The 18,253-nt window shown below is 41.3% G+C and overlaps 1 protein-coding gene across 1 annotated transcript in view; it reads left to right on the top strand.

Moving 5' to 3' along the window:
* Nucleotides 1–18,253, top strand: part of dac (dachshund) — a 1,035,159-nt gene that overhangs the window by 502,389 nt on the left and 514,517 nt on the right. Inside the window, exon 3 of the mRNA XM_068229282.1 lies at nucleotides 13,806–14,022. Coding sequence (XP_068085383.1) covers nucleotides 13,806–14,022 — 217 coding nt within the window. The remainder of the gene's footprint in view (nucleotides 1–13,805; nucleotides 14,023–18,253) is intronic.

The raw sequence follows: 18,253 nt of genomic DNA, 5'->3' as shown, positions 1-18,253 counted from the left end.
CATAATCTGCAGTAGCTGCAGACGACTTCTTTTTAACCAGTTCTGCACTTAATATTCTCCATTAAAACCACAAAGTGGAGGTCCAACTAATGATACATGCATCAAAATAACTGCTTCTTTCTGAAGTAATACACTTCTGTCCATGATTCCCACTTTCCTAAAAAAGAAATCACTTTAATAGGCTGGCCACAGTGGGTGGTTTGGATGCATTATCTCACCATAAGTTTTAAAACAGAATTAATGTAGAGTTGGTGGTCAGGCCAACCAAAATATGTGTTTTGAAACAGATTTCATGTGAGCATGGGATGTACTTTCTTTAGCATTCCGCTGACTTCTAAGCCTTCACCAATGTCAGTTATGAAACCAACAGAAGTTTTGGGATGGTATTGTCACTTTCAGAATGTAGCACGATGTTTTGAATGTGTTTTAAGAAGTAACGGGATACACCCTGAACCGCGTCCTCGCCACCACGACTTAGGCTGATACGTTTAATCAAACTGTTAGCTAACAGTATACAGCTAACCACTCTCTCCCTATTCGTACAGATTGAAATGACATTACAAACCTCCGTGTATCATGGCCCATTGTAGCGAAACCTCATTGCTGACACACAGTTGCCTAAGAACTGCAGTAGACTGTACTCGCTAGGTGCAGTTGACCTCAACAGAAAATGAAATGGTGAGTTATTGTGAAATAACAACTGTGTGCTGTACATGTTATGCTGTTTTAATCTCAATCTCGCAGCAATTACATAAACGACACGTCAAGGTGAAAAGGGAAGGTTATATTATGGCAGTCATATTCATTAGTCACGTGATATGAGGAATTTATCTGCTGACACAGGGAGGTCCGCTCTGCGGTTATCTGCAGTCCATTTCCGAACGCCGGAACTGTTAGATGCAAGCACACCCGAGGAAAGCGAGCTTTTGTAGGATAGCGAATGTGACTTAAACCGATTCTTGATGATGTTAACTTTTAAATCCACCGAGCGAGTTGGATGCTTGTAAGTTTGCATTCGGGAGGTGTGTGAGTTCAAACTCCACAATCAGTAGTTCTGAACAGAGTTTTCCATGGTTTCCTCTAAAGACATTTGTTAAAGAAAGAATGATTTAACATGTTTACTTCATTACATTTTCTTGTGAGAATATTTATTTGTACCCCTATGTAGTTATGATCTAATTCCAATTCACGCGTCAGACTCCAGGCCTACAGTAAATGGTTAGTGTGCTGAACTTTAGTCACAGCGGTCCCGGGTGCGATACCCGGCAGGGACGGGAATTTTAACCATAATTGGTTACTTCCGCTAGCCCCGGGGCTAGATGTATGTGATGTCTTCATCATCATTTCATCCTCATCACGACGCGCAGGTCGCCTATAGGTGTCAAATCAAAAGATCTGCATATAGCGAGCCGACCTTTTCCTCATACACTCCCGGCAACATAAAGCCACACGACATTTCATTTTTTTTCCCAATCCTATATGAATATTCAAGATATTCACTATTTGGTCGATAATATCAATTTGGAAAAAAAATATTACTAAATTATTTGTTCACTTTGTGAAAGAATTACAGTGACACTAGACGCCAGCAGCGAGTGAAGAACACAATTGAATCGGCCGCAGCTGAAAAGCATTAAGTTAGTTTTCACAATTTTTCAGAAGAGAGGAAAAAGTCATTACTCAAACGGAATATAATAAAATCACTATATTGATGTTCTGTACCATGAAGCAGCTACGTTTGTGTTAGCGGAAGGCCAATTTTGATTTAATAAAGAAGTTTCAAAATAAGTTTTTAAAAAGTGACTCACTGCTTTCCAACTCCGTGGTCAGCTTAATATGGCATAAAGCCGTCCATAATGAATATTTCACATGGTATTTTGTCTAAAGATGTGGTGATGTTTTATTTTACCTGGAAGGAATAAGGCCTTTAGGCCTTCTCTTCCATCTAACTAGGAACTAAAATATACATATATTAGATTGTATTACTGTACACTAATTAGATTAAATTCAAATTAAATTAATAATAAAACAAAAATAGTGAGTGATAAAATAAAATCAAGTTGAAATAAATTCAATATAATAAAAGGAAAAATCTTTAAAACTAATATCCTAAATGTAAAAGAAGTAGTGCATATAATGTAATAACATTTGAAAAATAAAAGGGTTAAGAATGTTTAACTAATCATCTACCAATGCATCAATGACAATAGAATGGTTATGAGTAGCAGCAGTAACGTGATCCATAATAGTGTCAAAAATGTGTCCAAATTGCTTCTTTGAAAGTGTGAATAGCGCTTTACCCGCTGATACCTTCGGGAAGGAGGTACCACTCACGGCAGGCAACTACTGTGATGAATGATCGAAAATGGCAATTCCATGTATAGGTTAAGCAAGGATGGAATTATTAGTAGATCTAGTCTTAAGACTGCGATATTATGATAGGTATTTGAAATACAAAGTAAGGTAAAATGGATTCGAAGAATGTTATGATTTTATGAAGATGGCATAGCGTATGCACAGTGCAACGTATTTCTAGTCGGGGCTGAGATAGATGGTTATATTAAGGAGTTACATGGTCCTAGTACCGTAAGACACAGACGTATATCACACATGCATTTTGACCACGTTGCAATCTGCTCAGTAAATGACATCACAGTAGTCGAAATGAGGAAAACCTGAATTCCTATCAACATTTATTGAGTTTTTCAGGAAATAAGTACACATGCCCGCCCAACATATGCAATGCTGAGAATGTTTTCTGGTTGATGTTCGTAATTTGCGTTTTCCATGACATGTCAGCGTCGAAAGTAACGCATAGGACTTTTACTGATGACATGAATGGATGTTAGTGTTACATAACATTATAGATGGAATCTCTGGTCGATCGAACTTCGAAAGTAATTTCAGTTATCCAAAGATGATGGCTTGCGTTTCTTCCGGGTTTAACTTAAGAACACATCTCAAAGACCAAGAAGAAAACCATGTTAAATCCTGATTGATTTTTCTATGGCCGAAAATATTTGATCTGGAGATGTGTGGAGGTAAATTTGTACATCATCAGCGTAAATGTGATATTTGCAGTGCGTTGTTATTTGTGGTATTTGTAATATTAAAAAACCACACGGCACCTCGTAATCTGCAGGCCTTCGGGCTGAGCAGCGGTCGCTTTGTAGGCCAAGGCTCTTCAAAGGCTGTAGTGCCATGGGGTTTGTTTGTTTGTAATATAAAAAAAAAACACCAAATTCATGACATCGAACATTACAAGGACTACTTTTATTTGCAGTATTTGGCACTTATGTTGAGTTTTATTCTCATTAATGTTTCTCCCACTGTAGTTTTTGCAAAGCAAATCTCCGTGCAGGCTATGAAGGCGCTTGGAGGAGTGGAAGGTAAAGGCTTCCACCATTGTTAACCTCGGCACGTGATGGGGGTAGAGTGGTTAGCTCTACGCCCGGCCACCTTTGCCTCCTGGAATTAACTCATTTTTGGTGTAGGCAGAGTAAACCTCAGGGCCATATGCACCTCCGGAAGTGGAAATTTCGATTCTTAAATTTTACGACTTCCTGGCGGGGATTCGAACCCACGTCCATCCGGGCGAACCGAGCACGCCTTTACCGCCTCGGCCAGGCAGCCCCTAGTAGTTTGTGCAAGGTAAGAATTTTCTGATAGCATCTTATGTTTCTCTTGTGAAGATTGTCTTGTCTTTTACACCCATGTTCATAAAAACAAGAACACTTTGAAAGACTAGAGGTAGGAAGTTCATATTCATAGGACATGCGCATTAGTATGTTCTGAAGAAATGATTAGCATTTGAACCATGTCGGCCCTTAGATTAGAAGTCCACATCGATATCTCGGCGCACCACCGCCGACTGATAAAATGTGCCTGCGGCTCTCTTTGTCGCTATAAACTGAATGTAATGGGTCAGTGTGACTTGACCAGACGTGGAGGATGCCTCGCAGACGTGTGCGAGAACCGTACCGTCAAATAAGTGAGTTATAAAGAGGGCGCATTATTGGTATGAGAGAACGTGATGCATCCATCTGGTAAATTGCTCTTCGTATGGGACGAAGTGTGCCGGCAGTGCAAAGGGTGTGTACAGAATGGTTCACAGAAGGCCGTAGAACACGACGAGATGGGTCAGGTCGCACCACGCAGACCACCCCCGAGAAGATTTGACACCTCATCCGAATGACATTGCAGGTCATATTTGCGTCCTCCTCGGCTCTGGTGCAGCAGTGGAACAGCGTGACACATCGTACGCTATCAGAAGTGACAGTCCATCGCAGTTTATTACGGTCTGTGTTATCGGCGCGTCGTTCTCTTCTCCGCCTACCTTTGACTAATGTACATAAATATGCTAGACCACAATGGTGTATGAAACGACGTCACTTGGGACAGGAATGACATCAGATAGTGTTTTGGGACGAATACAGGTTCTGTTTGTTTGAAAATGATGGCCGCATTTTGGTTCGCTGCAGACTGGGGGAGAGGCATCGCACTGACTGCATTCGCACAAGATATACAGCGCCAACTCAAGGCCTTATAGTGTGGGGTGCTATTGGGTACAACCACAAACCACAGTTGATGCGTGTCCAGGGCAATGTGACCAGTTTGACCTACGTGAATGGCATCCTGCGACCCGTAGCCATAGGTACCCTTGCAGCACGACACCCCAGACGCCATATTTCATCAGGAAAATGCACGATCAAATGTTGCTGCACGAACACGTACTTTGTTGTTGTCAGACTGTTGCCCTGGCCCACCCGATCACCGGACTTATCGCCAATCGAAAATGTGTGGGATTTGGTGAAACGACGGTTGCGGCGCTGTGACCCAGTGTCAACCACCAAAGATGAACTTTGGATCGAGCTGAATGCAGCATGGATGGCTATACCCAAGGGCGCTATTCGTGCCTTATACGCGTCGATGCCATCACGCATGGAACAAGTTATCAGTGCCCATGGAGGACCCAGTGCATACTCGGCAACAGGACACATGCTGAACCTAGGTGACTGAAATGCTAATGAGTTCTTCAGAACATATTAATGAACATGTGCTATGAATGTGAACTTCCTATCTCTAGTCATTCAACGTGTTCTGTTTTTTTATGAATATGAGTGTACTTTTGGGATACAGAATGTAATGGACATTTCACATTATCGGGTTATCTAAAGAAACAATGAACAACCAGGAAATACAGCGAAATATTGCACTACGCGGCAAGTTTGCAGTGGCGCAATTAAGTAAGGAATACGGCGTTGTAAGGCAGCAAGTGATTGACTCGGTGCTTTCCTCCACCGATCGCGCTACACGTAGCAGTGGTTTCTGGCATGGCTTAAATCTTCCTTATGCCATTCGAAGGCCCTCGCTTCAATAGTTCAGAATACAGAATGCTTAAACAATGTGCAATTTTGACTTAATGCGTTTTAGCTGTGGCGGATTAAATTTCATAATGCAGATTCTTACGTTGCCTCAGATAAGAGCACCAGGTATTTTGGAGTCGCGCGTAGTTTGTCCGCAAGCCCATGAGAGGGGGGTATTAGTGTTTGAATTACCTGGGCTGGTTCTCTTGCACTTCATGTCACTACGCATCCCCTCATGAGAAAAGTCGTTACGAATTCACAGTTCAATATTCTCCGCTGCTAGGTCCGAACAAACCGATGTCTTCACGCAGGTTGGATCGCAACAATTAGTAACACAGTTGTTTGTGTGTATAGCAAGCATGGCCTTCTGAAGCCGCCGCGCAGGAGGAGGCCTTTGTAACAAGGCCCCCTGCTGAGACAGGAGATGTACTAGTGATTTGGAAAACATCCCATTAACAGGTAATTTATCTCAGATGCGAAGAAATAATCAAATATTTAAAACCTTATTTTTGTTTTAAACAAAATACACATACATAATAACCACACATACTCAGGCACAACTTAGGAAGAACAAGACTTCACAGTAAGGTACTATTTACATTGAAGTTATCAGATACAAAATACTTTCGGAACTATGAATCCTCCAAGGATAAATCCGGCTCCATAGCTAAATGGTTAGGGTGCTGGCCTTTGGTCACAGGGGTCCCCAGTTTTATTCCTGGCAGGGTCGGGAAATTTAACCATCATTGGTTAATTCCGCTGGCACGGGGCCTGGGTGTATGCGTCATCTTCATCATCATTCATCCTTAACACGACGTGGCGTCAAATCAAAAGACCTGCACCTGGCGAGCCGAACATATCCTCGGACACTCTCGGCAATGAAAGCCATGTGCGTTTTTATTTTTCCAAGGATAAGGCAGTCCAATATTGACATTTCACTTCCTGGTTTCGAATCTTCATTATTCAGCGTAAACTTGAACTGGAAGGAATATGGAAGAAATTATCTGTTTCATTCTAGTTTCGTCTCAAGACACTACGAACCTATTCTCTAAATAAATAACGGTGTCTGGCCCAGCGGAGAGACCAGGTGTAAATCTTTCGAGTTGACGCCTGATAGGCGACCTGCACATTTGTCAGAATTGTGCCCTAACTATGATGATTTCTAATGGTGAAGGCGGCACACACACACACACACCCGTCAGAACCAATAAAGATTGAAATGTCCGTCCCGGCCGGGAGTCGAACCCGAGACCCTTGAACGGAAGGTGTTGTGTTAGGAAGGACATCCGACCTTAAAAACAGGCCATGCCCGCCTCATTTGCTGGCCCCAGTAAACAGACAAAGAGACCAGAAATGAATATTATCATTGTAGAATAAATGCTAATAGTTTACGACCAAAGTGAACGTCTTATTGTTATCGTTCCTTTCTGAACGCGAAGTGGAGGGAAATTACTAATAAAAGGAGAATGATAATTAATTCTCGGTAACGACCATTAGAGACGATCGGGAATCCTCTCAAAAGAACCTGTATTAGAATGCTACGTGTTCCGTGATATACGACACCCTCCCCATTGTGTTCTCTACAACGGCAACAAAAAGGTTTGGTTTCCATAAAAGCTGTCATCTCCATCATATAATTACGATGGTGTTCTAGAAGACGGTGTGTCTCATATACATGAGAACATAACTCAGAAGGAGAGAAGAAAGAAGGAAGGGAAGCAATCCCACTGGTAAACCAGTAAAAACATCCAGACCTCAGGAGAAACGTTACCTTGTTGCAGGAGTCTTCAGCAAAGTGCACTCATCTGTAGGGCAGAGGGTGTGGGGGATGAATCAGGCCTATCAACCACTGAATCGGTATATTTATTTTAATACATACAATCAAAGCAACTTTCCCTTCGCGGAAGTCAGATGTTCATAAATATGTATTTCAATAAAATGTGTAACGCTATGTTACCTAGCAACCGTACAGGTTGTGATGTGAAGTATTGATGGAGAGGTCCAGGGCCTGTGCAGCCCTCAGGGTACTGTTGCTAGGTAACATAGCTTTACACAATCTGTTACATGGAACTATTTCTTAACACAAATTTTCCGATGAACTCCAGCTCTAAGACATATTCTCTTAAAGGAAAGGATTTAAGAATTTGTTTTCTTGTCTTTGAAACATGAATGATAATAGGACCTACATTATACTTATTGAGAACAAAATTCCTGTAATTGTGAACACAAAAACACTGATATTTTCTGTAGGATATTTTAAGAAATCGAGAGCAAAAGCATATTTGGTCATAATTTTCGTATTTAATACGTGTCTTCTTCTTTTTTCGAATAACCCATTTGGAGGGTACGATGAATCAACTTTGGTTACTTATCATTGTGTTCATTTTTTTTTCTTTTTTTTTTTTTTTTGAGTCCACTTTCTTCTAGTGGTTGGTTTCTTCCGCTCCTGAAACGCTGCCTTTTGAACGGCTTCTCTAAAAAGTGTTCTGTGTTTGATTGCACCTGTTTTAATTCCAGCATTTTTCATGTCTTTCTCAATTTCATTGAACCATTTGTGTTTAGATTTGTAACTATTCTGAAGGTTTAAGATGCGCTTGGTTAGTCATCCATTCTGTACACGTATCCAAGAAATTGTAGTCTTATTTTTCTCAAAAATTTTTTCTTTCAACCTTCTCTAGTTTTTCGAGATCTCCAGTTCTGGTTAGTTTAAGTGTTTCTGCCGCATAAAAATTTTCAGGTCTGACTACCGTTTGGTAGTGTTTCAGTTTTGTGTTCCAGGATAAGGATTTTTTGTTAAGTGCATTTTTGTCATGTGAAACATCCATTCCGTTTTGTGCACTGTAATTTCTATAGCTGTTATTTCTTTTGTGTCATTCGTTATCCACTATCCTAACTATTTAAAGAAATTTGTTTTACATATTGTGTTGTCGTGAATTGTCATATTTTGCGGGGTATCACTGATGTTTGTCATGAAGTTTGTTTTTTCAAATAATATTTGTAGTCCTATTTTAGCTGCTTGTTTTTGTAATTCTCTGATTTGTTGTTGAGCATTATCCAGTGAGTCAGTAATTAACGCCACGTCATCTGCAATACGTGTCTAATAATAAATAACATTATAAATGGTAATTTTTTCCTGGAACTATCAAAATAAAAATTAAATATATCGATTATTATTATTATTATTATTATTATTATTATTATTATTATTTTCCACCAGTTCTGTTCTGCTCTCTGGAGAGCGCATATCACTTTAACCTCTGCTTGAATCGCGTATTATAAATCTTTGTCTCCACTCTGAATTATGATCGTCTATAATTAACCATGAGGGTTGAAATGCGGTGTCATCTTGTCGCAGATACCTCCGGAGCTGCTGCTGAACCCTCCGACGTGAGAGGGCAGTGGAGGCTCACACTACCCTCCTCGCCACGCTCGGGGTGCGTAACTTATGCGGCCTCACGGTTCTCAGTGATTGATGAAACCCTCCCTTTAATCTGTTTTCGTCTCTCGGTACGCTCGGTGGTGCGAATCTTGAACTAGAATCGAGCTTCGGAAACGTCTGATTGAGACTATCATCTCTACTGTCAGCACTGAGGAGCAAAACTTCCAGCTCATCGTTACTTGTATTTGCTAATTGATTCTCATATTGCTTCCAGTTAAATTACTTAATTCCTTCTGAAATTCTGGACATTCCAAGGAAGATACCGTCATCTTTATGAGCTTTATTAATCTGATTTATTATTATTATTATTATTAGAATCTGCCTGTCCGAGGAGGTAAAGGCGTGCTCGGTTCACCCGGATCGATTTCCCGTCATGAAGTCGAAAAGTTCAAGAAACGAGATTGCCACTTTCCGAGGTGTACATGGTCCTGAGGTTCACTAAGCCTACACCAAAAATGAGTACCAGGTTAATACCTGGGGGCAAAGGTGGCCGGGCGTAAAGCTAACCACTCTACCCCATCAAGTGCCGAGCTTTCAGATAATGGAAGCCTTTACCTTCCACCCCTCCATGGGCCTTCGTAGCCCCCACGGAGGTGATTTTGCTTTATTATTATTTCTTTCTTAATCTGTCTACCGTGCAGGGTTGACATTTCCTTCGGAGTCGACGAGGGATCCTACGTCTGCCGCCTGAAGGACAGTGTCCTAGAACATTAGACTTTGGGTCGGGGATACAACTGGGTAGGGCGACCAGCACCTCGCTCAAGCGGCCTCACATGCTGTGCTGAACAAGGACACGGTGGAGGCGTGGGAGAATTGGAAGCGATAGGAACGGGGTCCACTCAGCCTCGGGAGGTCAACTGAGTAGAGGTGGATTAGATTCCCACCTCAGCCATCCTCGAACTGGTTTTCCGTGGTTTCCCACTTCTCCTCCAGGCAAATGCCGGGATGGTACCTAACTTAAGGCCACGGCCGCTTCCTTCCCTCTTTCTGGCCTGCCCCATCCAATCTTCCCATCCATCCACAAGGGCCCTGTTCAGCATAGCAGGTGAGGCTGCTTGGGCGAGGTACTGGTCATTCTCCCCTGTTGTATCCCCTGATCCGAAGTCTGAAGCTCCAGGATACTGCCCTTGAGGTGGTAGAGGTGGGATCCCTCGCTGGGTCCGAGGGAAAAACCGACCCTGGAGGGTAAACAGATTAAGAAAGAAAGAAAGAAAGAAAGAAAGAAAGAAAGAAAGAAAGAAAGAAAGAAAGAAAGAAAGAAGTGATACAGATGTTTTGTTGTATCTGTATGTGATTTTGTACGCTCGTTGATATTCTTTCCTTGTTTATGTCCTGATTTATCCCGACTCGTTGAGTAATTTCGCGGGGGCACTTTAATTTATACGTGTAATATACTTAGGAATTTGTTGATTAATGATTGATTCTCGAATCTTGATTTAGTTCCTTCCATATACAGTACTGCTTCTTTTTGCCGCTATTTCGTGAAGTTTTTTTAATGGACTGTATTGCAGCTTGTCTGTTGTTGGATGGGATTTCAAGGTCACCTGCAAAAATTAAGTATTCAGGTGAATTTTGTTCTTAAGAAGTCCACTAATATTTAGTTTCTTACTTCCGCATCTGGATTGCAGTGGGGATAATTCTTTGTCGGACACCAGTTCTTTAATTCTCTCAGAAATTTAACTTTCACCGAGCAAGTGGTTGTGCGCAAAAGAGATTCTAAAAATACAAAACAAAATCTTTTGGTATTTTTCTTTATTTATTTATTTATTTATTTATTTATTTATTTATTTATTTATTTATTTATTTATTGATTTATTGATTTATGTATTTGTTTCATTGCTTCTTTCTTTTTATGCCCAATAAAAGGACGCGTTTTAACTTGTTAGTCTCTGCCTCTTCAACTTGTTCTCCTCCCAAAATCTCTTCACTAATTTGCTGTGGTGTTCTTTCCGTTTTTCCGTATTCCAGCAGGCATTTTACCTTTTTCCACGAATATGTGGCTTCGGCTTCTTCTTCTTCTTCTTGATACGTTATGCCCAACTAAGAAGCGCGTTTGAACTTATTATCACATTTTTGTTTTTTCTTCCCAATATCTCTTCATCCTCTCGCTGTGTTCCTTTTTACGTTGTTCAGTCCATTCTTTATTTGGCCAGGTGGCTTTATAGAAAATTTCTGGTTTTGAATCATCATCATCATCATCATCTGTTTACCCTCCAGGGTCGGCTTTTCCCTCGGACACAGCGAGGGATTCCACCTCTACCGCCTCAAGGGCAGTGTCCTGGAGCTTCAGACTCTTGGTCGGGGATACAGCTGGGGAGAATGACCAGTACCTCGCCCAGGCGGCCTCACCTGCTATGCTGAACAGGGGCCTTGTGGAGGGATGGGAAGATTGGAAGGGATAGCGAAGGAAGAGGGAAGGAAGCGGCCGTGGCCTTATGTTAGGTACCATCCCGGCATTCGCCTGGAGGAGAAGTGAGAAACCACGGAAAACCACTTCCAGGATGGCTGAGGTGGGAATCGAACCCACCTCTACTCAGTTGACCTCCCGAGGCTGAATGGACCCCGTTCCAACCCTCGTACCACTTTTCAAATTTCGTGGCAGAGCCGGGAATCGAACCCGGGCCTCCGGGGGTGGCAGCTAATCACGCTAACCACTACACCACAGAGGCGGACCTGTTTTTCAATCAAGGCTCTGAATTTCATTCTATCTTAAATGGTTTCTTCTTTAATGCCAATTTCATTTAGGTCTTCACTGATTTTTTAGCCAATTATTGTGATTTTTCATTGGTAACGCTAAATTTAACATTTCCTTTGTTAGCCGGTTCTCGTCCGATCACCGCAGTTAAGCAACATTGGGCGTGGTCAGTAGTTGGATGGGTGACCGCTTGGGAACACCACGTGCCGTTGGCTCAATTCTCTTTTTAGGGCAAAAGATCTTCGTAGGTCGATGCTCCGAACAAACAGCAAAAGAAAATAAATAGCCTATGTAAGTGAGAATAAAATTGTAATCGCCGTTTTCCGATTGTATCTGCAAATTTTTCTGTAGCTTAATAGATTTCACGTGATTTCTTTTTCATCCAAAGTCAAGATTTTCTTGAGGATATTGTTTTTCGATCATTTTATTAGACATGTTTTACCAATGATAGGCTAATAATTTCAGATGCACAAAGTGCTTCTGTTTATTATTATTATTATTATTATTATTATTATTATTATTATTATTATTATTATTATTAATTATTATTATTATTAATATTATTATTATTATTATTATTATTATTATTATTATTATTATTATTATTACATATCGTTTCGGCGATTTAGAAGACCAGTTGTCAGACTCCCTGGATTTCCAGTAGCCTACTCCATCTTGCAGCAGTTATTGTCAGTCTTTCAGTGTGTACCGACATTTAATTGATTTTGTCCTGTCAACACCAAATTAATATGTCATTCTTTGAAATGATGACATCGTACGACATGGAGTACCGAATGACTTTTGCTCGTTCATAAAGAATCCTACAATCTCTTCCGGGCTTCAAACCGATACCAATAACCCCATTGAGGGATTGTTGGAGGGTAGAAGTGACTTATCACACTGTAGTGGAGCACACACCGTATGTAGCTCTGACACCACCTTCTGATATCAGAGGAGCACGAACAGGGATTTTAAATCTGATCTCATCCCTCGGTGGATGAACCCTCTGTGACAGAGCGAGGGTTCTTGGGGACTAATTATCAGGAGAGAACGATAAATCACCGGCGAATACCATCAAGTCCACTGTCAGGAGTCGCTCAAGTACCTAATTAATGAACAGAGAAGTGAGTGAGTAATGCTTCGCGCGTCTTGCAAATATTGACCGCCAGTTTAAAGAGATCTTGCAAATATTCGCACGCGTGATAAGCTCTTACCTGAGCCTGCAATATGCAACCCATTCTACATGCGATCTCTTGACATTTCACCTGAGGAGAATTTAACCTGCGTGACAAAGGACATACCTGGAAAGGAATGTAGACAGGGCCAACTCAGTGACTTGGTGACAGCCGCTGTACTCAGGGAAGTCTACTTCAGGATTGTTCCTTAGGTGGATCGAGTTAGCCGTCAAGTAAGTTAATACAAATGTTATAGGAAAGACAGAAGATAGGAAGTTAAGATATAGACATGAGAGCTCCAGAAGGATGTCGGCTTTAAAGAAGAAAATGTTAGGAAGAAAGAAAGAAAGAAACAAGAAGGAACACGGAAACAAGGAAGCATCGAAGAAAGGCAGTAAGAAAATATGTGCCATGATGAAGGAAACATAGTGAAAAAAGACGCACAAATTTAAAGAACAAAAGAAAAACAGTGAAAAAATATGTCAAAAATAATAAGGGAAAGGGAGAGAGTAACAATTTTTAAGGGAAGGAATCAAGGAAATAAATAGGCAATGAAAGCGAATAGATAGAACGTGAACTCGAGGAATGAAAAATAGTAGGAAAGAAAGAAATGAGAAGTATTGAAGTAAAGGAAGGTAAGAGCAAAAGTATGGGAGAGGAGCAAAATGAAAGAAGTAGATGAAGATAACTTTCTTCCCATCTTGGTAAACGAACGCGGACTTCTGACTTCAGCATGGAAAGTGAAGGTCAGGAAGCGAGGCAGACAGCCAAGGGGGTCACGGGTGTGGGGGAAGCCAGGCAGCCAGTCGGCTGGCCTTGCCTCACCCACGGGCTAGCGGACAGATTTTATTCTAACCGACATGGGTTATTCAACCTAACAGGGTTTAAAATTCACCAGTAGATAATAGTATTTAAATAGCCTAATTGTTCACACTCTGAAGCTCGTATTAACAATAGTTTATGATGACAGATTACACGCATGCGCTGTTCATGACGCTGTCTCTGTGTGACTTATGAACAAGTAGGTCCTCCAAAATATCTGATTCTACGTTGCGATGTTAGGTTAGGGTAGCTTGGGTTATGAAGGACCATAATTCTTATCTACATGTTATTTGTCTTGTGTGTTGCAGATCCGCCCCGCCTGGAGAAGTCCCCACTGCTGGCCAACGGGTACAACCACCCTCCTACCCACCTGAATCCTATGCAGTTCATGCAACTAAACCATCATCCGGCCGCAGCGCACACCGCCATATTATCTCCGGCAGGCATCCCACATCCTGGACTGCAGCGAGCAGATGGCTCCATCATCAAGAACCAAGGCATCCCCGGTATGGACGCCATCTCTAGGTGAGTTGTGGCACTATACCTGTCCGTATATGACAACACAGTAAAGATCAGAATTAATTATAAACAATTGTATTCCATAAGAATTGCTGTTGGCACTGCCAGTTTGGCCGAAATTGTGAAGAGAATCCTCAATATATTTGCGGAAACTTCAAACCATTGGAACTTCAAAGTTAGCGTAAGAATATATGACACTAGCCCAGTCAATCATAAAGTATATTAAAACCAAATTGAAAACATCAGACATAGGAACGAATTTTGGGGCTTTCAATCAAAATCCATTGCAGAAGGAAAATGATAACAGTGAAAAAATAAAGACGTTAATTACAGTAAACATCTTCTCTTCGAGAAGCCTAAAAATATATCAATATGCGAATACAATAGATATAATGACAGGACGCATCTTAAGACATTCAGGACTTGTTCAGTTGGTTTCTGAGGGAAGTGTAGGTGGTACGAATGTTAGGGGTAGACTAAGGTATGAAAACAACAAGCAGATTAGAAAAGACGAGCGATGCAATAGATAAGTATAATTGAAAAGGTGAGCATAGGATAGGGTGGCGTGGAGAGCTGCATCCAGCCAGTCTATGGACTGATGACTCAAACAACAGCAACAACAAAAATGACTAATATAATTACATTTGTAGGATTTGAAGGTGAATGATTTCGATATTTGGACTGCAACACAGAATAATACCAAAGTCCTGAGAGAAATACGGGACGAGAAAGGTGTCTGATCACTGGAAAAGGAAAGAAACCCACAACTTATCGCTAATCCAATAATGAATTCCTCTTCAAGATCGTAGGCAATACATTGTAAACTTATGTACTACGGATATAATATGACTGGAATGCAACTTTACTGAAGTACGTGGACCTTACGAGGATCGTGCAGAGGTTCTGCATAAACGTTAAGGGTTCGGCCTGTTAAAATCCCTAAAGTTTATGCAAATCTCCATGCACAGTTGCAAAGCGGTCTAGAGGATACTTGCAACTGGCTTCAGTAAAGGGTACGGCCTGTTAGATAGCTATCCTACATTTCATGCAACTCTCCTTGTACATTCATACAATGAGTCATAACATGCAATTGAACCTTGAATTTTCGTCGTAATGAAAGAGGAGGGCGGAGGGCTAGAAGGAAGGGATAATTGGAAAAGATGGAAGTCTGTAATTCTTTTTTTTTTTTTTGCTTTACGTCGCACCGACACAGATATGTCTTATGGTGACGATGGAAGAGGAAAGGCCTAGGAATGGGAAAGCATTGGCCGTAGCCTTAATTAAGGTACAGCCCCAGCATTTGCCTGGTGTGAAAATGGGAAACCATGGAAAACCATCCTCAGGGCTGCCCACAGTGGGGTTCGAACCCACTATCTCCCGATTACTGGATACTGGCCGCACTTAAGCGACTGCAGCTATCGAGCTCGGTAGTCTGTAAAAAAACCTCCGAACTTTCTACCAGCAATTTTTTCTGATGTACTATCAAATCTTCTGGAGTAGGCTAAGATAATGTCCGAGATATTTACCTTCTATGATTCTGCCTGGTGATTGAAGAGAATTTTGAAGTGGAAGATAGGGATGACATGGGCGGTGAGGAAAGAAGAATAGAGGCATTCGAGATATGGATTTGGAGGACAAAAGGAGTGAGCTGGGAAGATAAAAGGAAGTGTCGAAGAGAGTTGGAGGAAAGAGAAGCACGCTAGTCCTTATTCGAAAAAAAAAAAGAAGAAATAATCAAAATTGGTCAGTACATAACCTACGACATGAATCCTTATTACGTGTAGCGCTGGTAGGAATGGTAAAAGGAAAAAGTGGAAGGGCAAGGGGAAGGATATGTACAGGTAAATAAAATGGCACAAGACGGAGAGATATGGAGGTGACAGCCATGGTTCGATCTGCCGAAAACTGTGATAATCATGATGATAATGTTGATGATACAAATTTTGTTAGTACGTGTTTTAACCTTATTAATTCCTATCTATGCGGCCTAAAACGGGATTTTGGATGCCTAAATGCTCTCAGCTTCGTCATAACTCATGTTTAACAAGACTCGACTCTCGTATAATTTGTCAACTGCATGCACGGTGTTGGTTTTCTCTCCGACCCTGATTCTTGACACGTGCTCAACCGGAACCATTCCTAGCGTGGTGTCGTCTTTCTTATGACAGCCACAAGCACACACTTACAGCCGTATCAGATGTAGTGCAAGTGTTGGGGGTCTCGTGGGGTTATGAACCTTTTGACAGTTGTAAGGTTTTAAGCCTCCAAACCTTCTTAGGGAGAAGGAAACGAACAGAACAGAAGAATATTCGTTTGGCCTCTTTCATCTAACATAAGAAACACTTTCTTTATCCAATTTTCACGGCTTACAGAGAAGAATCGTCATACAGCTCTCTCAGGAAATTTGTACGGCTTCTGTAAAGTCTCTCCCTGCCTTACGTTTCTTTATGTGAACTGTCTTATAGGCGACCCTGACCCACCGTTATTTATTCTTTAACAATAGGTGTTATTATTATCATCATCATCATCATCATCATCATCATCATCATCATCATCAAACTTTAATTACACCTGAAACATAACATGCAGCACAATGTTTAACACTACGAACACATAGCTTGCTAGGAAAAAATGTCAAGTAAGGAAACGAATATGAACTGAAAAATTCTTGATCCCAAACTGAGAGATGGTGTTTGCAGATTTCGGAGCAGTTTAGAAACATACACCCACACCGAAACGATATCCGGAAAAGGATACATTTTTATGCTCACTTCTTCAGATTACCAGCTAAAATAATCTGTAAACATCTGCTATCGTATTTCAGAAGCCTAAAAGCGATTCCTCCTTGGTTGGTGGAGATCGATAACGATCTTTTAAAGAATAGAATCACAGAAACAGATATTCAATTCCCAACTCAACTGAAGCATATCCATTCTGATACATGGAAGAATGCACACTCCGAAATGATAAAAACCTAGTGTGCCCTCAAGAAGACAAACAGTTAAGATATCCCGGTCCTTAGTGGCCCTAACGATCAATAATAATAATAATAATAATAATAATAATAATAATAATTCCGGGCTACGTAGCTCAGGAGGTAGAGTGCTGGCCTTCTAAACCCAAGTCGGCAAGTGCGATCCTGGCTCCTTCCAGTGGTAGATTTATTGGCACGTAAAATAACTCCGTTAAAACAAAATTACGGCAAATACTTGTCCTCGAAAACCATAAAATTTAGTAATTCGGACGTAAACTATTATTATTATTATTATTATTATTATTATTATTATTATTATTACAATCTGCATTATGTCGCACCAATACTGACAGCCGTTATGGCGACGATAGAATAGGAAAGTGCTACGAGTGGGAAGGAAGCGGCCGTGGCCTTAATTAAGGTACAGCCCCAGCATTTGCCTGGTGTGAAAATAGGAAACCACGGAAAGCCATCTTCAGGGCTGCCGACAGTGCGGTTCGAACCCACTATCTCCGGAATGGATGCTCACAGCTGTGCACACCCAACCGCACGGCCAAATCTCTCGTTATTATTACTATTATTGCAGTGGTGGTTTTGGTGGTAGTGTTACTGCCCAGTGCCTCTACCTCCCTTCAGCAATGCCCTCACTCGACTTCCAGCTCAGGCAAGGGCCTTTTAGTATATCTTATTTGCTTTTTTTCTAAGGGTTTAACGTCGCACCAACACATTGAAGGTTTTTGGGGTTACGCAAGAATAGGAAATGGCAAGGATTAAGAAAGAAGCGGACGTGGCCTTAATTAAAGTAAAGTCCTAGCATTTGTCTGGCGCAAAAATGAGGAAACCACGGGGAACTATGTTCAGGGCTGCCCACGATGCAATTCGAACCTACCATCACCCGAATACAAGCTGACAGCTTCCCGATCTTAATCGCGCTGCAATCTCGCTCAGTATTTTATCACGATGTGGGAATGTCAGTGAGGTTTACTCCTCCTCGTCTAGTCAAATGAAAATTGGAGCGAAAGCCAGGCGATGCGATGGAAGAACTCGTCACATTGAACACGTGATATTCCCATAACTGTACTAAACGGTATAACCGGCAGTCCGTGCCCTATGTAAGCCCAAGGACATTTATTGAACAGTACAGGAAACTGGTTTACTTCAGTTTTAGTTTTGGCAATAGTATTAAAATAAAGTAGCGTTACAGGTTATAGAGGGCTTAGATTCTTAACTTTACGATAGATAAAGATGTTATCTACTTATGAC

This window comes from Anabrus simplex, chromosome 9, assembly GCF_040414725.1.
Source record: "Anabrus simplex isolate iqAnaSimp1 chromosome 9, ASM4041472v1, whole genome shotgun sequence".
In the NCBI taxonomy this organism is placed as follows: Eukaryota; Metazoa; Arthropoda; class Insecta; order Orthoptera; family Tettigoniidae; genus Anabrus; species Anabrus simplex.
Note: the sequence above shows the minus strand (reverse complement) of the source record. Positions and strands in the feature narration are given on the sequence as shown.